At 50.1% G+C, this 22033-nt stretch overlaps 1 protein-coding gene across 4 annotated transcripts; it reads right to left on the bottom strand.

The window, feature by feature from the left end:
• Positions 1-6131: 6131 nt before the first annotated feature.
• On the bottom strand, positions 6132-20056 carry LOC135893963 (acidic leucine-rich nuclear phosphoprotein 32 family member B). 4 transcript variants are annotated; one of them, XM_065421919.1, is made up of 7 exons: positions 19957-20056; positions 13439-13588; positions 11482-11604; positions 10735-10936; positions 10229-10347; positions 9659-9704; positions 6132-8106 (listed from the first exon to the last, which is right to left on the bottom strand). In XM_065421919.1, the coding sequence occupies exons 1-7, from the start codon at positions 20008-20010 to the stop codon at positions 8018-8020; spliced, it is 783 nt and encodes a 260-aa protein (XP_065277991.1). In that variant the 5' UTR covers positions 20011-20056; the 3' UTR covers positions 6132-8017. The 4 variants fall into 4 exon arrangements, with proteins under 4 accessions (XP_065277991.1, XP_065277990.1, XP_065277988.1 ...); XM_065421918.1 differs by having other exon boundaries at positions 9668-9704; positions 10229-10344; positions 19957-20034; XM_065421916.1 differs by having other exon boundaries at positions 10229-10344; positions 19957-20034.
• Positions 20057-22033: the final 1977 nt, after the last annotated feature.

Raw genomic sequence — 22033 nt, forward strand, 5'->3', positions numbered from 1 at the left:
CCAGTGTCCTGTCTTCAGACAGTGGCCAGTGCCAGGTGCCCCAGAGGGAATGAACAGAACAGGGAATCATCAAGTGATCCATCCCCTGTCGCCCATTCCCAGCTTCTGGCAAACAGAGACTAGAGACACCATCCCTGTCCATCCTAGCTAATAGCCATTGATGGACCTATCTCTCTCTCTCTCTCTCACCCCCCTACTCCCCCTGGACTTAGCTAGTTCTTTTTTGAACCCTGGTAGTCTTGGCCTTCACAACATCCTCTGGCAGAGTTCCACTGGCTGTTTGTATGAAAAAAAAACTTCCTTCTGTTTGTTTTAAACACACTACCTATTAATTTCATTTGGTGACCCCTAGTTCTTGTGTTATGAGCTGGAGTAAATAACACTTCCTTATGTACATTCTCCACACCCATCATGCTTTTATAGCATCTGCCTCCCCCAATCATATCCCTCCTCCCTTAGTAATTTGTTTCCCAAGCTAAAAAGTCCCAGGTTTTAGTACTCTTGCCTCATAGGGAAGCTGTTCCAACCTCTTCATCATTTTTGTTGCCCTTTTCTGTACCTTTTCCAGTTCCAATGTATCTTTTTTTTGAGTTGGGGCAACCAGATCTGCATGCTGTTTTCAAGATGGGGGCATACCATGGCTTTATATAGAGGCAATATGTTATTTTCTGTCTTATCTATCCCTTTCTAATGATTCCCAACATAAACTATTTTAGCTGCCCCCACACATTGAGGGGCTGTTTTCAGAGAACTATCCACCACGCTCTCTTGCATGGTAACAGCTAATTTAGACCCCATCATTTTATATGTATAGTTGGGATTATGTTTTCCAGTGTGCATTGCTTCGCATTTATCAACATTGAATTTCAGCTGCCATTTTGTTGCCCTGTCACCCAGTTTTGTAAAGTCACGTTGTAGCTCTTCACAGTCTGCTTTAGACTGAACTATCTTGAGTAGTTTTGTATCATCTGCAAATTTTGCCACCTCACTGTTTGCCCCCTTTTCCAGATCATTGATGAATAAGTGGAACAGCCCTGGGCCCAGTACAGATCCCTGGGGGACACCACTATTTATCGCTTTCCATAAAGCAAAGCACTTCCTATCCTATCTCCTAGAACTGGAAGGGACCTTGAAAGGTCATCGAGTCCAGCCCCCTGACTTCACTAGCAGGACCAAGTACTGATTTTGCCCCAGATCCCTAAGTGGCCCCCTCAAGGATTGAACTGATAACCCTGGGTTTAGCAGGCTAATGCTCAAACCACTGAACTAGCCCTCCCCCCGCTTCCCTTGAAGCGGCCCAACAAGGACCTGGACCAAGGCACCATTTCACTCCCCGACCTGCTCCACAGGCTGGGGCTGGGAAATACAAACAGTGGCACCATTGTCCCATGTTGCCATGGGAAAGCCACCCCACCTCCGCTGCCCGGGGTGAACGTTCAGCAGAGGACTGAGCCAAGCTGCTGGAGTCACACACCACCCTCTGGGTAAGGGGCAGACTAATGCAGGAGTGAGGCTGCTAGTCTGGTAGCCACAGGGTTTGCCCCAGCCCCGGGGGACCTTGGACAAGTTTCTCTTGCTGGTCCTTAGCTGTAACATGGATTTAATACTTGGCTACCTGCAGCATGAAAACTGGCTCTCCCTCCTGCGATGCCACATCCCACCCACCTTTCCCCCCAAGGCTCAATTCTGACTCTGGTCATATTTGCCTTCACTAGGTGAAGCAGATCAGATGCCAGGAAGTCAACCAGCACAGCTAGGCAGATGGTACCCAGCTCTACTTATCCTTCCCCCATGGCTCGGATGAAATCAGCAGGCTCAACCTGAGCACAGCAGAGGTGCTGCGGGGCAGGGGGGAGAGAAGAGGAGAGGAGGGGCACACCAGGAAAGCACTTTGAAGCATTTGCAGCTGTAGCCTAGGGCCTGGTTGAAGCTTCACCCCAACACTTGGTCAGTTCAGGAGACTCCTGGAGACCTCACCAACACTGAGCTCTCACATAGCTACATCTGCTAGTGACGCTTGCTCTCATCACCTGTTGGCTGGGAGACTCTGTCCTATCCTGGTGAATGATGCTCTGGCATCACTTATACCAGTCTTTATCCCCACTCAGCTGGCCCATAGCAACACCATATTCCTGTGTGACGAAGTGGGACTGTTCTTAATGTTCCCCCTAATACTGTGTGGGTGCTTCAGTTTCCCCTATGCATTTCTTAAGTCTCTAGGTGGTGGGATAAAGGCCAGTGTGCATAAATCACCGATACTCTATCTCCTAGCAACAAATGGCCAAGGCCCTTCCCCCTTGCAAGGAAATAGCTAAAGATGAACAAAAAAATCAGGTGACCTCCTGGCCCGGGGAAAGAGACAAAGCCCAGAGGAGGAGGGGCTGGAGGGGGTTTCAGTTTGGAGCTGGCTGGGGACTAGGAGTGAGGGCAGACGGGGGTGTCTGGCTCGCTGGGCCCCAGAATGGACCCGGCGGAGGGGTCCCATTCGCTGGACCGACAAGCTCTGTTTTAGACCGTGTTCCTGTCATCTAATAAACCTCTGTTTTACTGGCTGGCTGAGAGTCACGTCTGACTGCGAAGTGGGGGTGCAGGACCCTCTGGCTTCCCCAGACCCCACCTGGGCAGACTCGCTGTGGGAAGCATACGGACGGGCATATGCTGAATGCTCCCAGGAGGTGAAGCCGTGTGAGCTTCTTGCTCTGAAGACAGTGTGCTCCGAGGGAGAGGAGGCTCCCCAAAGTCCTGACTGGCTTTGTGGGGAGCAGTTCCAGAGCATCGCCCGGGGACTCCCTGACATCCAGCCCTTAGGAAACCCTTAACTAAGAACACTGCGCCCAGCTCCTCAGCCTAACGTGAGCACATCAAACCTGCCTGCGGCCCTCTACACTGGCTTCTTGGCCCTTTTCAGGCATGCCATGACCTGGGCCACGCACATGTCTCCGACCTGCCTTCTCCAACATAAACAGAGCAATGGGATCATTAAGACATTCCAAAACAACACCCTACCAAAACAAACCACTCCACCCACCTTCAAGTCTCCCCCGGGAAAGAGGACAGGAGCAAACAAGACAGATGATGCAGGTCACATTGCTTGATGCACTAGTGCAGGGTTCTCAAACTTCCTTGCACTGACAACAAAAATTACTACATGACCCCAAGAGGGAGGACCAAAGCCTGGGTCCGCCCAAGTCCCACCGCCCTAAGCTAGCCCTGGCAACTGCATTAAAATGGGGTTGACACAAGGGAGGTAAAATATTAAATGGTTAACCAGTAAGCATTAGTCTTACCAGTTAACCAACCCTAGCCGTTAACCCCCCACCCTAGCCACGCTGCCCGGAGCAGCCCCAGCCCCTCTCCTTAATTGGTTAACCGATTAAACAATATAACTTTAAATGGTTAACTTTTTAAACAATATTTACGTGCCTAGTCCTGACCCACTTTGGGGTCCAGACCCCCAGTTTGAGAACCACTGCTCTAGTGGAAGGCATTCACATACCACAGCGATGAGTGCCGTATGAGAACTTGGAGAATAGGTCCTAGGGTATTGTGGTAAGGGGGAATTCTACTGTTCTCTTACACAGGGCTAGTCAGAGAGAAGGGGTAGGCAGCCACTCTGGGCTATGAGACTCCCCCTACCCCAGCACAGGCGATGAGCAGTTCCTCCAAGACCATGGAAGGGTTAATTTCCCTCCCTCCAGCAGCTCTCTGTACAGGCAGCTTCAACTGCAAAGCCTTCCTCAGACTTGCCTGTGGCAACTACACCCTGCATGAGTCAGCGCCCAGGGGTGGGGAGCAGCTTCAGCGCCCATGGAATTCACATAGGAGGGGAAGTCTGACACAATGCAAAGGCAACAAGAGGCCAACACAACAGCAGGCTGCATCAATGTAGGGCCAAGGGAGCAACAAGCCCACTCCACCCAGAGAGAGTGCAGCTGTAATGTGGCTGAGCTGAGGGGCTGGGTTGCGGGAACAGCTTCAGCCAGTCGGCTGGGGAGGGGAGAGGACATACCTGCGTCTTACAGAGATGGATACCACAGCAAAGGGGATTCGGGGCAGATCCAGGAGTAAATAGACTGGAGATCAGGAGGAACTTCCTGCCAGTCAGGCTGTGGGACCATCTCTCCAGGGAAGGAAAAGCAGCTCCCTGGTGATCAGGCTCTGCCTGGGATCTAGACCTGGCTGCACCACTGAGCTTGGACAAGTCCCCTTCATTCTTGTGCCTCCATTTAACCCATCACCTTTTGTCTTATCTATTTAGACAGTAGGGTCCTTGGGACTGTCTCGTGTCTATACAGCACCTAGGACACAGAGATCCTGATCTGGTTTGGGACCTCTGGGTAATACTGTAATTTAATATTTAAGAGCACTGGCCCTTCCCTTTGCATTGAAAAACCGAAGGGGGCATCCCAGCCATCTGACAGGCCACACGCTCCCTTTCCCACCAGCTCCCAGAATCAGCCACATCCCTGCTGGTGCGGTGAAGGGAAGATGCTACTCAGCAATAGCAGCTTCGCCCCACACAGCGAACTGGACAGGGGCAAGCACCTCCTACCGAAGGGAGCAGGGATTGTTCATGGTCCCTCACCTCAACCCCCCTCCCACCCTGGAGCCCAAGCGAGTCCCTTCACCAGAGATCTGCCCACCTGCCAGGCTAGGGGAAAGCCCAGCCCCCGAAGAGAACAGACTGCTGGGAAGCAGAGCATGAGATTCGCAGTCTCCTTGACCAGTGCTCTGACCCCAGCAAAGGGCCAGATTCTCCTGTTCGCCACCAGATGGGAAGAAAGTGGGTGTCCGACCACCAGGGGGAATCAGAGGCTGGCAAAACAGGACTTCCCTTGCCTCCCAGCAGCCTAGAGGTGGGATGGGAAACTAGCCGAAGTGGATCTGCAGCAGACCACCAGTGCTCAGGACCTACTGCAGAATCCCCCATCACTTTCCTTGCAGACTGTGGGACTATGGGGCAGTAGGGGGTTCTCCCAAGCCTGGATCTCCCAGGGGAACCACTCTAGGTTGTCTGCCCATCCTTCCTGGGGGCACCTGCTTCCCAACTTGCTGGTCTTGGGTAAGTGTGGGCACTTGATTTTGTCCTTGAGCAGTCATGGTTGCCGGTGCTGCCTCCCTTGCCACCTTGCTGTAGCAGCCAGGCCTTCTCCTGACACCGTAAGGTAGCTCAGCTGGCCACAGCAGCATGCAAGATTTGGGGGCCCTTACAGATCCCAGACAAGGAGAGTTTGATCAGTCACTATTGGGATGCAACTTCCCCTTGTTTACAGCATGATGGGGCAAGGGGAACAGACTGTTTAAAGCCAGCAAAGCACAACCCAATGTTCTAGAACAACCCTGCCCCTGTTATGGGGGAGGGAGGAAGATGGAAATCCATCTGGTAAGGTCTTTTCCATCTCATTTTAGGATGCTAAACTTCCTTTGCACCCAGGGCTGGAGTACAATTCCTCAGACAGGGTTATTGGAAACCAAGGGTCCTTGCAAACCAAGACTACTAAGGCATGAGAGTGGTCTAGGCACCATGTTTGGCCAGTGTCCCTTTAAGCAAGTTGGCCATGGCAAAATGCTTCTGCAGGAATTGTGCCGTGGGGCAAGTGTGGATGTTACAGAAAAACCAATCAAGCAGGACTGGAAAGAAATTTGGAATTTCTTCTGCCTCCCCACCAAATCAACCTGATCCCCTTCTATAAACCTGAAAGTCAGCCTCTTCCTATGGAATTTAAGGGCATCTGCCCTATGGAGCTGATAATGTAGCACAAGCCCTCCAGATTTTAACTAGGTCTTCCATTCCAGCAAAGAGATAAATGAAGGCTCCATATTACTGTTATTTCAAGAGTAAAAAGCATATTATTTCTAAGCCTGAGGTGATCGTTCTACATCATGAAGGAGCAATAGAGAGCATGCGCCTACATTATTAGCTATGAAAGGTAACCAGAGACAAAGTAATCATTGGCTTCCCAGAGAGATCCTGGCACTCACAAGAAAAGCTGGCCATAAACTGTGCTTCTAGATTGAGGAGTCCTGGAGTGAAAACCTTGCTCTGGGCAAGAGCGTGGACGATACACTCCCATGTGTCTCACCCAGTGCTGATTTCCCCAAGGAGCAGTGAACACACCATCCATTGCAATAGGTTTTTAAAAACTGAAGTCTTTATTAAAAGTTTTATCCAAATTTTGTAACAAAAAAAAAGATACAAAAGGGGTGAAGATCCTTATTTCTGGGACTAATCTGACCAATCGAAACCTGACAGTTACTAGGCGAATATAAAATCCATACAATCTGCTGAAAAAATGCAGGGAAAAAATTAAAAATATCAACTGCTGCTGTGAATTTTTTTTTTAAATTCCTTTAGCATTTATAAGTTACTCAGTTTGCATTTTACAGGAGAAGTTTATCTTTGAATGGTTATAGCTACTGTACAATGCAAGAGACAAGGGCAAGGCTAGAAATCCAGATGTGCTGCAGTACCCAATGCACCTTTGCAAAAATTGCCTTTTATAGGAGGGGTGAGAGATTTTTCTCTTCTTGCTGCAAGAGGAATACGTGCAACTGCTGGGTGCTGACATTTGCCCGCAGTGGCTGAGGGAGAACCCTGTTAAGTGCCAATGCATCTGCATTAGTATAAAGCCTCAGGGAACACCCCCACAAACCTGGTTAAAAGGTAGTTGCTCTCCCCCACTCTCACCAACCTATCTGAGCAGAGATCACTAGGCACTCAATACTGAAGGGTTGGTTAATGCCCCCTTGATGCCATGGAGCCAAAGCTCTCCTTAGAAACTAACAGATGTATCATGTGAACACAGGTCAGAAATCCCATGTGGCACTTGGCAGGATTCCACCTCCGTTCTAAAAAAATGCCTCAAACAGGTCAGAGAAGCAGTGGCTCCACTCCTACGGGCTGGGGTGAAAGGGAAGAGAGACAGCTGTCACAGCACATAGTGCATAAATGGGAAAGAGCTGGACTTCTCGTCACTCTGAAAAGGAAAAGGAGAGGTGTACGTGCACCAGGCTAGCAACTGAGGCCACTGTTGAGAGCTGTTACTGGCTAGCCAGAAGGACCCTGAGAATATTTAGGCTAACCCGGTCTCCCGGTGAATGCCGAGTTAGGTGTATCACAGTAATAATGGTTAGTGTGTGTTCTGTACAGTGAAAAATGCAGTTTGGTAGCAGTGCAGTATCCCCTTGCCTGATGTTTCCTATTCTTCTTTCAAGGTGTAGGTTGGCAGGGGGGTGGAGAAAGCCTCCTTATGGCAAGTGAAGACATTCACAGCTGCCAACCATAATTACTTTGCAGACATCCAAGAACTGAAAGCTACAAAGAAGTGGCTAACGGGTAAAAATATTCCAGTTTATAAAAAAAATAGGAAAGCAAGAGACAAGGCTACTGCAAAGTTCCTCCTAACAGGTCTGAGATGCAGCGAAGAGCAGATTCTCTAAGGGACCCGAGCCCTTTTCCCCCACCCCCAATCGCTAGAGTATCTTCAAGCATCTCCAACTATCACACCACTATTGTTGTTTCAGTTCACTCTGGGTGACTGTTTGCTTTCAGAGTCCACTTACACGAGCAGAGTTTGCATCCGCTGCTCAGAATGCTTGCAGCGTCTTCAAATGTTGGGCTGAGGACATGTATGCTGGGGCGGTGAGCGTTCGCCTCTTGTGGTCATGTGGGATGGCAAAGGGTTGTTGGAGCTCTCGGTCCCATGCGGTAAGGCTGATTTCAGACATGAGAGATGCTCTAGGAGGAGAACTTTTTTTTTTGCAAAATGCTGCGCAAACCACAGAACGGAGAAAGCCTTTGGTCATAAAATACTTGTGAGAAAGTGAGTCTTGTATGGAAAGATTCCCCTGAACGCCTACTGTATTCTACATCTTAAAAAAATATATTGTGGACACTGCAGCCATACAAAAGGGGGAGGGGCCAGGAGAGGGGGATTTACAGTCTCACATGGACACAATGGGGAGGTTAGGACAAGCACAGTCATAGTCCGTAAAACTGATTGGCTCGCTAGGATTATCAGTCATCCTCCTCATCCTCTTCATCTTCTGGATCTTCCTCTCCCTCATCCTCTAGATCTCGTTTTCTCTTCTCTCCCTGTGGAAGGTCTGCAGGGAGGGAGTAAGAATTAAATTCTATTCGCAGTCTTGCAGAACAGCATTTGATCTCATTCTTCACAGGCTATTTAAGCTACACATCTTGCAGGGGAACAAGTATGAACTAGAATCACAGCAGCTGTTGGATGGAGTCCCACCCACTGTTCCATTTTACGTGGCATCCAAGCAAAAGCCTTGGGCAAGATTTTCAAGTGGTGAGTGCTTTTTGGTGCTCTTGAGATGCTTCAGAGGGCCCAAATTTTAGATACTGTGGGCACCTGAACTCTAATGTCCCCTTTTTTGAGGTGTGAAATTGGGCACCCAAAAACGGAGGCACCTAAAATCACCAGTCACTTTTGAGACTCTCAGCCAAGCTTATTCTTGGTGATTTGTCATTCAAGAGTTGTGCCAACCTCCACTTTCCTATAAATACCCTTACAAATATTTTAATCAACTATACATAAGCCCATCCAGATCCAGTCTTCAACTATCTAGGGAATTTATTTCAAAGTTAGAAAGGAGATGCCCTGTGCTTTGTTGCCTAGAGTGAAGTGAGACCCCAGCTAGAGTCTAAAAGAAACCACAGTTCCTAGAACAAGCAATTTATAAAAATGCTAACACAGCAGAGCTTCCATTAGAGCCTCTCCTCCTTCCAGAGTATTATATTGAATTACACAGAACTGGGATATTTTGCCAATCTACCTGATCAGCTTTTTAGCAACTGACAACCTATTAATACTGACTGACTGTTTTAAATGTCTTGGGATGGTGGTATAATTTAGTTCTAGTGTTAACCAGTTTCTCTTGGGCTGTAGATTCATGCTTGGTCTCAGTTCAAAGCAGTCGTATTTCGTTAAGTGTGCAAAGTTAGGTCAGCCATTTCCCCATAAGTCGCAAAAGGAACAGGGACTCACGGATCTGAGGCTGGAAGCTACAAAACATGGCTTGTTTTATAGAGCTCATTGAGGAAGGAAAATGGATTCTACCTGAGACTGATTTAGTCTGAGTTAGCTGCACTGAATGTTCAGTCAGCAAGTTTACATTAGCACACTCCGATTTCACCACCCAATCGTGGTTTAAAACAACAAGCCCTGCAGTTAAAGATGTACCAGGTCTTTTCCCTTAAATGTGCAAATCAAATGCAAAATCAGTGCAGCATTATGGCTGGAGAAACTATAAGGTAAGGAAACTCAAAAGTTAGTGTTCCTAATGCTACATTGACCGCAACCACACAGGACGTGCAGTTTGGGATTGATGTTTAGTGCAACTAATACATTCCCATGGAACACACAGGATGCACTGAGTAGCAGAGTGGAAGCCCTAACTTTGAATTTCCTGACTTGGGTGCTTTGTTTCCCAACCTCAATACTTAACATTTTACGTAGCTGTGGGACAGTGTCCTGGTTCAGTGGGAGCAAGACTTCCTTGCCATAAAAGAGAAAACTGCCTTGTTCTATTGCTCAGCCCCCAGAAGGAGACAGTGACTGTTCGCATCAGAGTAGTGGATGGTTAATGCTACCTTTGTGAGTGCTGCATCTTAATTAGGAGAATTAGATCTACTCACCCTCCTCACCTTCGTCGTCATCTTCATCCTCCTCATCCTCTTCCTCCTTGAGTTAAAAAAAATAAAGAATCTTTGTTTATACAAGGACCAAGATCCAGTGACTAGAGATCTAATTCCTTTTCCACTCCAATCTTTCATGTATGACTTCAAGAGGACATTGCCCTCTGGCAGCACAGGAACTCAAAATGGCCAAGTAACAAAATCAGCCCCCCTCCCTTGCACCCTGATGCCTGCCCCCCTTCCTCATCCTTCATCTCACAGGGACAGGAACTTGTGGGCACAAAGAAGAGAAATTGTAATGCCGCCTGGAAACACAGCAAGGTGTTTCCCCCTCATACCATCCCCACCTACAGCATTAGGAATCCAGGCATCGCTTCCCAGAGCAGCTGACTACCTAGGAAGCTCTTTTCTTGAATGAGACTAGCCTCAGGCAAGGATACAACATACTTGGCCAGATTACAAGGTTTCTCAGGAGGACTGATTTTCATCCGCAAGGGCACAGATGAAGTATTTACTAACAGGCAGCCCCAAAGGCTCACACTGATGTCAAACCAACAAGAATAGCCTCACCTCATCATCGACTCCATCTTCTTCCTCTTCACCTTCCAGATCATCTTCATCCTCCTCCTCGTCATCAATGACTTCCTCATCCAACTCATCTTCCTCATCGTCATCCTCTTCCTCACCTTCTACCACAACAAAGGGAGATGAGTGGGTTCCCCACCAATGTGCTCAAAGCAACACACCAGGGACAGGGAACCAGGAAATGCACCCAGACAGCTTTTTGCACAGATGTGCCAACTCAGAAAAAGCAACTAACCCAGAACAGCCCCACTGGCATTAGGTAAAGCCCTATGCACACAGAACAGAGCTATGCATGGGAGGTATGTCAACTGACAAGCCCAGCTATCTTAAATCAAGCTTGGTTTTCCAGTTCATGCCTGGGGGAGATGGGATTACCAAAGCAAGATTAGACTTTGGCAATGAATTCACACCCCTACTGAGGTGGTCAGTGGGGGATGGCTAGTGAAATAGGTGGGAGGCAATTACAGAAAGCCACTCCAAGCCCCCTTTACCTTCTCCGTTCTCATCATATTCATCATCCAGCCCATCACCATCTGCTTCAGGGTCTGAGTCAGGGGCCTCCTGGTCATCGGCATCAAACCCATCCAAGTAGGTGAGCTGGGGCAGAAGGGCAAACATGCTCTCCCGGTAGTTGATCAGCATTGTCACCTCACAGTTGAAGAGGTCCAGGCTATGCAGATTCGGCAGTTTCTTCTGCAAAGATTAATTGTTAGGCCATTAGGACACCGTTCTGGTAAACTTGCTATGAGCAAAGGGATGAGGAAGACAATAGGATGTGCCTGGAGCAGGTGGTTTACAACCTGACCTATAGTAAAGTAACTCTTTCATGCATACTATTTTTTGTAATATGTGCCCCTTAGAAAACCTAGGACTGATGTCAGACACCCCCATGGGGGCCAAGCAAGTCATTGCCATGACACACCCAGGTGCCATCTACCTCAAACAACGTCCGACCCCTTAGCAGTCCTTTCCCAGGTGGACACTGAGCACACTACATCCACAGTTTTGCTCATCCAGCCCAATTTCATGTTCCTTTAGCAACTGGCTGCTGGTTTTCCAGACAGAGGAGCCAATTACTATTAGCCCAGCCACATATTTGGCAACTCGTCAGTTCATATTAGAACCATGAAGTGCTGTGGGAACAGTTATCAAGACTGTTTGACTTCAGCTGCACCCACATGACGCCTGAAGGAAACAGCCTCTATCAGTTAGATCCGTGCACGGGGCCTTTTACTCACCAGGGGCTCCAGGGTGTTGATGTCCTTGATCTTGTTGCCACTTAGATTCAAGTGGGTCAGGTTAGGGGTCCTCTCCGCTAGAACTTCAAGGCCACCGGAGATCCGGTTATCGCTCAGCTCCAGCTGCCAGGAAATATTCAGAGGCACTGCTATAGAGGATCTCAACGCTTGACATAGGTGAATAACATTCCCATTTTGCAGATGGGTAAGTCACGGACTCTCTAAGGCCACAAAGTGAGTCACAGCATGGACCAGAACACAGGAATCCAGACTCCCAACCCCCGTTCTCTAACCACTAGACCTTGCTTCCTATAAATTGCAGATGAAGAATCCATTTTAACTTCATTATGTAACCCACAGCAGGCAAACACGAGCCCCTTTCCTCCCCCTGGATATTTGCTGTTTGGAAAGGGAGGGAAATAAGGAATCAGGGCAGGGGATTGGGCAGTTTTCCAGTACAGCTCTGATGCCCTCCCCTCCCTAACACAAACAGCAGAATGATCATGTCAGGAAGGAGCTCTGTTGAGCCCACTCAAGGCCGTATATGGAACACGAGTAACAATCCCTCGAGTTAAGAAGCAGTGCCAAAAAATCCAAGTTAAAAGCAATAATCTGAGGTTTACTCCTCCACTCTCCTACATGCCTGACGTGGGGGGGAAATCACTAACACTTCAGCTACAAGGGGCATGTTTACACCAGTCAGAGCACAAGGTCAGTGATATGAAATGGCCAAGGATCTTTACAACCTTGGTTACACTAATCCTTTCTTCCAGAAGATTTCACACCGCTGCATCTCCACTGGTGGCAGGGATACTGCAGACAAGACTCCAGGCAGCTGCCTGCATTTCAACCATTGTTTCCCAGAAAATATGGTAGTGCTTAAAATGCCAGCAGCCACCCTGGAGCTCAGTTCACCCTACCACATTCAGCCACTCCAGAGGTGTTTGCAATGGTGGAAATTTTCAGAAAGAAGCTAGCGTAGCCAGCCATTCACAATGAGGTAAGCCCCAAAGGCAGTGTTGCTTCTGGGATCAGAGGGACAGGCATCTGCTAAGAGCACAGCGCTCTCCAGCAAATTGGGGTCACATGCACATAGGGTGATCGCCATCAGACACAGCATCTTCAACCTCTAAAGGGAGGATTGAAGATTATTAAATGGTGAATGGGACTGTACAGTCATTCTGCTTGGTTACTGCTCCCACATCTATTCGATTAACCCCCATATAAACATTATGGGCAGCAAAGCAGCTCCGGAGAGGCTCAGGCCCCTTCCCCCTACTGCTGAGTGGGAGCACCCTCAACAGGGGTCAGCAACAAGTTCCCATGCTGGGTTAGCTGCAGGTGTAGAGAGGGACATGCTGAGGACAGCGAGAGTTGAGAAATCATCGTGAAAGCCTGAGACGAAGACGACCCCTGGGCTTCTGAACTGGTGCCGAGCCAGTTATTAGTACCCAGGGACCAGCAACAGAATTTTTCTAGGGTGGTCCATGCATATGGGCTAAAGGGAGATTAATTTCAGCTTCAGGCCTTCCCTGAATATTTCCTTAACATACTTCAATTTGGAAAGGAATTTTTGCTCAGCACTTCAAAGTAGTACGGTATCTGCAGCACCAAAAGAGGCATGATGCCCCTGTGATGGGGGAGGCTGAGGGAAGAGGCCAAGATCCTCAAAAGTGGTCTCTCGTTTAGGGTGCTCAACTTGACACTCGTGTGTGCTCCGAATGAGTCATGATGCAAGGGTAGCCCTACCACAAGAGGCTCTGATAGCACACATGTGAACGAAAGCAGGAGGCAGGCACTGATCCCTCTGATGAAGCAGGACAGCTATACAAGGGGATGGAGTAATCCCTATAAGGGAAGCTCAGCTCTAACACCAGCCACTACTGCCCCATTTGCCAGAAGGCTCATGGTAGGACTGCACAGCCTCACGTCCAACTGGCACCACCTCTTAGTTTACCTTGCGGAGCTTGTGGAGTTTGGGGAGATTGGAGACAGACAGCAGGTTGACGTTGATCATGCTGAGGAACTCCAGATTTTCAAAGTCCGAGGAAAGGCCGACGATCTTCCCATCGTCCGAGCGGCAGTTATCCAGCACCAGCTCCTTCACCTAGAGAAGGAAGGAGAAACACTCAGGAGCTGGCACAAGGAGCCATCATTGTCACTTAAAACTGCTGGAGTCTCAGCTCTAAAAATCAATTTGTATTAACCTACCGAATTAACCCATTAAGATCAAACTCCTGAGTGGGACCGATTTAAGATTGAAGCACCATGCACCCGTCTAAGGCACCAATACCAAATAAACCCCTCCCAACCACCCTGTTAAGGGGGTATGCAAGTAATCCACTATTAGTAAGGCTAGGTCTACACTACAGCGGGGGTCCGACCTAAGATACGCAACTTCAGCTACGTGAATACCGTAGCTGAAGTTGCGTATTTTAGGTCGGCTTACCTAGCGGTGAGGACGCGGGAAAGTCGACCGCTGCCGCGCTGCCGCCGACTCCGCTGCCGCCTCCTGCCGAGGTGGATTTCCGGAGTCGACGGCAGAGCGATCAGGGATCGATTTTACCGCGTCTTCACTAGACGCGGTAAGCCGATCCCCGATAAACCGATTGCTACCCGCCGGATCGGCGGGTAGTGAAGACAAAGCCTCAACCAAGTTTACCTTAGTGTGGATACAAGGTGCTAGACTGGCAGTCCCTAGATACCACAGTTAAAGTACAGGCCGTGATAATCTTCACTGCCACTATGCCATGTCACCAAGGTATGGTGGGATCATCTCTAAAAAAAGTTCAGTCTCTGTGGCCCAGCTAATTTGTGGCTTCCGAGCAGTGAATGTTAACAAGGGCATCAAAACTGAGCTGAACTGAAATATCTCAACTCATTTCATATAAGGCACCAAAGAGCTTTCATATGGCAATTATTTTCACCCAGATTTGAAACTACAAGGTTTTATCCAGTTACTAATTCCCTTTGGGTCTTTCCATTCATCTGGATTTCCCTCTTATGCTGGAAAATCTTTTAAAGTAGCATTTCCAGCCCGTCTCAAAGGCCATACTCTCCATCTACTTTATGCACTAGTCCCCAGCCAGCAGGGGAGCACAACAGCACAGTAGGGTACATGACAATTCCTCTGCCCTGACTTTTTTTTTTTTTGTAAACGAAGTTTGTAAGATGGCCAGCTCACACCCAGACCTCACAAACTCAATATTTACCACAGTAAAAAAATCCACTCCCACAGCCACACATGCTGCATCTGACGACTTGTCAGATAGGCAAACATACATGGCAAGAACCCCAGAAACAAGTAGGGTTCAGTCCCAGTACTCCAACAGCAGCTGTTACAGACTCAATTTCCAAAATGGGCTCTTGTCCTACATGTTCTTCAAAGCAGGCCAAAAGTCACATCCTTGGCTAAAAAACTACAGATGCTCTCAACTCATGCTTTGAATCCCACCTCCTCTGTAGCAACTACAGCTTTTGGGTAGACCAACCAACAATCAGAAAGTTGCTTTGAAGGTGTTTTGCTTGGTTCATTGACCAGAAAAACTGTTTAACCCATTTTAGAACGATCACATTAACCCCACATTTAAAGACAGTTTCTTAACAGGCACATTAACCACTTCTAAAGAAACTTTAAAATTGGTAGTGGAAAGAGTTTCTTAGAGTCAAGCAGCAAGCACAAGCCACCCTCTTTGCCACTTCACATACTTTAGTTTCCTTTTTTTGCTTGCAACATTTGAAGTAATAAGTGAATGAGTGACTAATGTGCTGCAAAATGTAAAAAAATACTCAGTTTGTAAGAGACCCAGGGTACCCTGCAGTTGGTTTTAAGTTTTATACCCCAGTTCCTGCTATTACTGCCTCCCCTGCCATCCCACCATCTAGAAAGCATTTTGTCTAGCCCTAGCCAGGTCCTATTTAATGCCCACAATTGTCCTTATGTTCCTAGCCTTATTTAAAGTTGATCCACACGATTCCTCTGGCTTGCCAAAGAGCAAGACCGTATCTCCCTACATAAATGTCACCTAGACTGCAAGGTTGTCCCTAGGTAAGAGGGAGGCCTTGTTATAAGCAAAGCCTGGTATTTATAGCAAGTCAAGCCAGCACCCATGAACCCAGGCATGAAGGACAAAGCACTTTTGAAGGATGCAAGAGTCCAGTGCTCAAGATTCAGCTAGTCAGCTGTGTCGTCTAAGCACTCCAGCAACAATGCAGTTGAACTGGCCCCACCAGAAGGCTGGGGCAGCATTCCTTGCTTGGCTAAGGAGGTGCTAGCCACCAATAGCTCTGCAAGGCAAAAGATCAGCCAACCAGCTGGTTGGAAAGAACAGCCAAGGCAACTGACTAAGATTACAGAAAAGGGAGAAGTTACTCAAAGCAGCACAGATCACTCATCTGATCAACTCCTCTCCCCAGAGATCAGGCATCACCAGAGATCCCCCATTCTTTATGCTGACCCTCCCATATCCTGTTGCACCAGCCATCCCCAAGAGATTTAACTCCTCCCACTGCAGGAGGACTCAGTTTTGTAGGGCAATTTCATCTTGAGACCAACAGCAAGGATCTCTCCTACCCAGCCTCGGCACTCAATGCCCACCTTATGCCTCCACATTTCCCTATATTAAGAAACACACAGTAACAGCTCCCTTCTCACCCCCAACATATTCAATTACATTTGGGGAAGACGAGGGAGGAAGTTTAGAGTTCTTTATTCCTTTCCCCATGAACTCATTTGCACGAGGTAGAGAACAGTAATAATAGCAAACACTGGTCTGCTCGGTTGACTTGTTCTCAGTTCACAAGGTGAATTTTTCAGCTGCCCCAATTCCAGAAGGGGCAGAATCACAACCTAGAAGTATCTCAAGCGGGGGTGGGGGAAAGGGTCAGCTCTTGCTCCCTGGGGCTTGGATAGTGGGCAGGACATCTCCCCTTCAACCTTCATCGTGAGAAAGTTCATTTTCACAACCCTGGGGGTTCAGGTGGTAAGCTGAGCAGCAGGAACCCCTGTACTCCTTTCAGTAGCCTGGAAACTCAGCTCCACTCCTATTACTACCGCAAGGTGTAGCTGCAAGCCCAGCACCTGGACAACAGCCAACTAGAATTGGGGTGGCTACAGCAGAGGATCAGAGCGGAGCATCTTTACAAGATGGGGGAAGAGTGCAGGGGAAATTAAAGTTAAGTGCCCCCAATGAGCACTGGGGAAACAGATTAGCAGCCTCCTGCTGCTCTCTAGAGAACTGGGTCTGAAAGACTAGCCGGAAGGGAGCCACAGTGCCAACAGGCTGGCCAAGCACAGGGAAACCTAGCAAAGAATCAGACTAGATTTTAAACAGGCTGTAAGTCCCTTCCAAATTGCAGGTTACATCACCAGGAATTCCTGCAGATCAACAGGCAGGTCAGGTTGTTCCACTCCTTTTACCAAGGGCCAACTAGGGAATTTCAAATAATTCCTCGCCAGCTGAACTCAGCCCCAGTAGTTCCACCATCAAGGCAGGTTTGCCTAGCTCTCTACTGCACTGAGTCCCAGTGATTTCAATACCCTCCAATGCTTTAAAGGCCATCAACGTTTTCATTCTTCTCTTTCTCCAGAAGCCTACAAACACAGCCCTTCAGCTGCCAGAATCTTGTTCGCTCTCCAGTTCCTTCCAAGATCTCCTGCACGCTCACCTGCAATTCCCAGCCATGACAATATCACTGCTGAGCCTGTACCAATAATGATTATTTTTGAACTATGCCTAGCATAGTGGAATCCTGGTCCATGACTGGGGCTCCTGGGAGCTACCACAACACAAATAATGGGACAGTCACTAATGTGTCCTATCTATGCTGCTGCTTTATCGTTTACATTTCACTCCTTTTACTCAGTGAAAGACTGGGCAGTCACTTGTCCTTTCTTCTGCCCATGTTAGCCCAATGCTGCAATCCTGACATTGCCATCACCGCAGTGCAGGGATAAACCTAGCAAAACACTGGCTCCACTTTATTTCATGAAAATGTTTTAAAAATTGCAAGAAGCCCATGGTATTAACAAAACCAAGTCTGGGGTCTCAGCCATCACACTGGAGCATGGATCTACCCCATTCCTCTCTGAACCCCCACTCCTATACTACTCCCAGTCATCGACAGCATTTTTACAAGGTGGTGAAACAGCTAAGAAAACCCCACAAAAGCCAGGTTTGAGGAGCCACTCATCCACTTACCAGTGACAAGCCACCTTGGCCCTCATCTAGACTAGCACAAAGGGTGAAATGAGTGTGCGCCATAGTGCTAACTTAACTGTATTGAAAACCCCACTAAAAATGCAGACAGTTCAACACCCTTAGCTCTACTTTAGCCGTTAAAAACCTAATCAAGTGTTAACTGGAAACCCCACTGAACACCAATGTAGACACAATCAAGTTGAGCCGACTCCTAGCCTGAAGAAAGGTGTTTTTATTCCTAACCTAGACAACTGTCCTTGGTGACAATAGCCCCAACCTCCAGTAACTCAAAAAAGTGCCCACTTGAACCACATGCAAACAATTAGGGGAGGGAATGGAAGAAAGAAAAGGGTTGTATTAGCCTGGGCAAGCTTCAAAGACAAATCCCTGATTCAGAGACCAGGAACTGCCCCTGCCAAGCATCAGTGGAATCCATTTTTGATGTCACAAGACATCTGGTATATTATTTTCACAAGCAATCCATGAAATTAGCCAACACTCACCACAAACTCTGAACAGGGCAGGAGGCCTGAAATAAATAGTACAGGGGGCATCAAACTGTCAGAGGAGCCAGATGCCACACATGGTACAGTTAGGAAAGGCCATGAAGGGTAACAGGGAGGATGCAAAGCAGTCATGACATGCTGAAGAGAGCCAGAGAGACTCAACAGGATTATTCACGTGGGGGATGTGGAGAAAAGCAGGGAGACAGTTTATTGAATAAAGCTCTCAAATAGGAGAAGAGCTCTGTGCATAGCTACACTGAGTGAGGAAAGGCCAGTCACTGGCCCAAGGAATAAATGCCAACTACAAACATTAAAAAAAAAAATTACAAAAGCCCTGGGCTAATTTTTAAGCCAGTAACACCAAATTCTGGGGCAAGAGAAGTATGGAACCTTCTCTGAGGATAGATCGAACATGTCTGAGCGCCACATGTGTGTTCCAGGTGCCCATCCTCACTGGCAAGTAAGCTGTTCAGGTAAAGTGAAAAGGCACTCTGCTAACACCGTCCAGGAGAGAACATGGTTAAACATCATGTGTCTGGGCAGGGGCCACCAGATGCAAGTTTTACAAATGATTTTAGAAAACCATGTTCTAGAGCAGGGGTACACGGAGATCTTCCAGGGGGGGGTCCATCAACACATCTAGATATTTGCCTACTTTTACAACAGGCTACATAAAAAGCACTAGCGAAGTACAAACTAAAAGTTCATACTTTATACTACTCTATATACTATACCCTGAAATGTAAATACAATATTTATATTCCAATCGATGTTATGCCTATATGATCGAAATGAGAAAGGAAGTAATTTTTCAGTACTAGAGTGCTGGGACACTGTATTTTTAGGACGAAACTTGGGGTACACCAGACAAACCGGCCTCCTGAAAGGGGGGCAGAAGTCTGAAAAGGTTCCACGGATCTAGAGCAGGCATGGCTGGGGCTTCAGGCAAGTCCTGCTTCGGCCATATTAACAGGATCTGCATTTCAATAGCAATTAACACGAGTTCCCTGCCGCCGCGGATGGGCCCCCGCACACACAATCTGCTCCCGGGGGCAGGGGGGGGGGGAGCCGCTCAACTCCCCCCCCCCCCCCCCCAAGCTGCCACTTCCCCCGCTGTGGAGGCTTCACCATCTTGATTGTCGTTAAAAAAAAAAAAAAAAGCCCCGCGCCCCCGGCGGGCCCGCCCAGGCCGGCCATGCAGCGCCGGGACAAGCCCCGGCCCCTCCGCACACGTGCGCAACTCGGCTCCTTCCCGGCCCCGGCCGCTCGCCAAGAGCCCGCGGGAAACACGCCGCGAACCCCGCCGCGGCCGCCGGATCTCAGACCCACGGGCCCCGCCAGGCTCCGAGCCTCCGCCGCTGCCCCCGGAGCGGGGCTCCCCAAGCGGCCGGGCCGGCTCCGCCATGCGCGCCCCGCGGACCGAGCCAGCCCCCAGCGGGGCCGCGAACCGGGAACGGCGACACCCGGCTCCTCCCCCCCCCCCCCGCGCGCGCCACGCACCGGCGCGAGCCCCACGCGGGACCGGGGCAGGCTGCCCGCGGGCCCCTAACCAGGGCAGGAGCCTCTTCCGGCCCCTCCCCCGCCCCCAACTGCCCCCCACCGCCCTGCCGGGGGGGCCCCAACTGCCCCCCACCTGCCCCTGTGGGGGCTCCCCCGCCCCACAGAAGGGGCTACACCCCCCCCCCCCCCCGGCAGCCGCGGAGGCGCCGGCCCGGCGGCCCCGCACCCGGGGACACGTGTCGGGGGAGGCCGGGGGCGGCCCCGCTCACCTCCGCCGGCTTCTTGTTCCGCAGCTCCAGCGTGAGCCGCTTCTCCATCTCCATCCTGCGCCGCCGGCCGCGCACCTCAGACCCGCCGCCCCGCGCCGCCGCCCGAGCCAGGAGCGCGCCGCCGCCGCCGAGCCGCTTATATAGAGGAAGGCGCCAAAGGCAACAAAGGGGGAACCTACGGGGCAGCGCCCCCTGCCGGCCGGGACCCGCCGCTGCGCCGCCGCCCCGGCCCGCCAGCCCCGCGGCGCCCCCTGCCGGCCGGGACCCGCCGCTGCGCCGCCGCCCCGGGCCGCCCGCCCCGCGGCGCCCCCTGCCGGCCGGGACCCGCCGCCGCGCCGCCGCCCCGGCCCGCCCGCCCCGCGGCGCCCCCTGCCGGCCGGGACCAGCCATTGCGCCACCCCGGCCCGCCCGCCGCGCGGCGCCCCCTGCCGGCCGGGACCAGCCATTGCGCCGGCCCGCCCGCCCCGCGGCGCCCCCTGCCGGCGGGGACTCAGCCACTGTGCTGCGGCGCCTCCTGCTGGTGGGCACCTGCCAATGCGCCAGGTACAGCGACCCCAGCCCACCTGCCCCACGGTGCCCCCTGCCAGCCAGATCCCACCACTGCACCACTGTTCCACAGCCCCCCTACCGGCTGGGACTCAGCCACTGAGCTGCCACCCCACGCCCCATCAGCCCCATATCCAACCCACTGCCGCACAAGATCCAACCATCAGTCCCTATAACGCTGTATCCAATCCCCTGACACGCCGGATCAGACCATCAATCCCTATAGCCTCGTATCCCTATAGCCACCTCCCATGCTGTATCAGACCATCAACCCCAATAGCCCCATATCTGACTGTCTGTCACGCCAGATCAGACCGTCAGTCCCTGTAGCCAAGACTTCTACCTCTGTCAGGGGCCAGAAACTTATGCTTCAGGGAGAGGCAAAGCCCTCCCATACTCAGACTGACCTACAGGGAATTTTCCCAGGAGGCCCCAGGACTTGGCCCCTGTATCCCAGACGTCTCCAAGCAGGGGGAATCAGAGGAGACAAGTGGCTGCCACAAAAATTAATACTCAAGTTATTGTAGCCCAAGAATCCTGGGGAAGGGTGAATACGTTGTGAGGGAAGAGAAGCTTTTGTCCACCGGATAAACTCATGTCATGACTTCTTGTACAGCTGCAGCATCACAATCTTTGGCTTGTCCCTAGCCAATCTGGCTAGCCATTAATTCTACTCTGTGCTCATTGCTGTAATACTTCAGCACCTTACCTGCTCTCAAAGGAAACCCAAGCAGGAGTCTCTTTCTTTCTCTCCACTCCCATATATTTCTTTTATCCTTCCGTGCTGACGTGCAAGCCGCACCGATGAGCCTGGACCCAGTGTAGTTGGTATGATGGCCCAGCCCCCATCAAAATCAGCAGGAACCTGGCAAAAATGTGGTGAGTGGCCATGCTGGCTTGCCCAGCAGGTGTTCGTAGCACAGCTGCTGCTCACCTTGGGAGAGATGGAGGTGGAAGGGTTGATGGTTTTGTCCTGGAGGCAGTGGGCCCTTGACAAGGAAGTAACATCTGATGGCAGAACTTGGAAGGATCCTCACTTTTGTACCACCTGCCACAGGCCACTCCCCCTTAGGCTGGGAGCATAACCCTGCTGCTACTCCTCTTTGCCTTCAGATCCCTCCGCTTAGTTACTGACCCCCACTGCTGCAACCTTCGCTCTTGCCCTTAGGTCCAAATTTGCCCCCCTTATAACACAAACAATGAGGAGTACTTGTGGTACCTTATAGATTAACACATTTATTTGGACATAAGCTTTCGTGGGCTAAAATCCACTTCATCAGATGCATGGAATGGATGGAGTGCACTCCATGCATCTGATGAAGTGGGTTTTAGCCCACGAAAGCTTATGCCCAAATAAATTTGTTAGTCTCTAAGGTGCCACAAGGACTCCTTGTTGTTTTTGCTGATACAGACTAACACGGCTACCACTCTGAAACCTGTCACCTTATAACACAGTAATTTCCCCTAACTCTAAAGCCGCTCCAATATCTACAACTAGAGAACCCCCTGGGTCCCCAACTCCAGCACAGTG

The sequence above is a fragment of the Emys orbicularis genome, chromosome 24 (genome assembly GCF_028017835.1).
Source record: "Emys orbicularis isolate rEmyOrb1 chromosome 24, rEmyOrb1.hap1, whole genome shotgun sequence".
NCBI classification, from domain to species: domain Eukaryota; kingdom Metazoa; phylum Chordata; order Testudines; family Emydidae; genus Emys; species Emys orbicularis.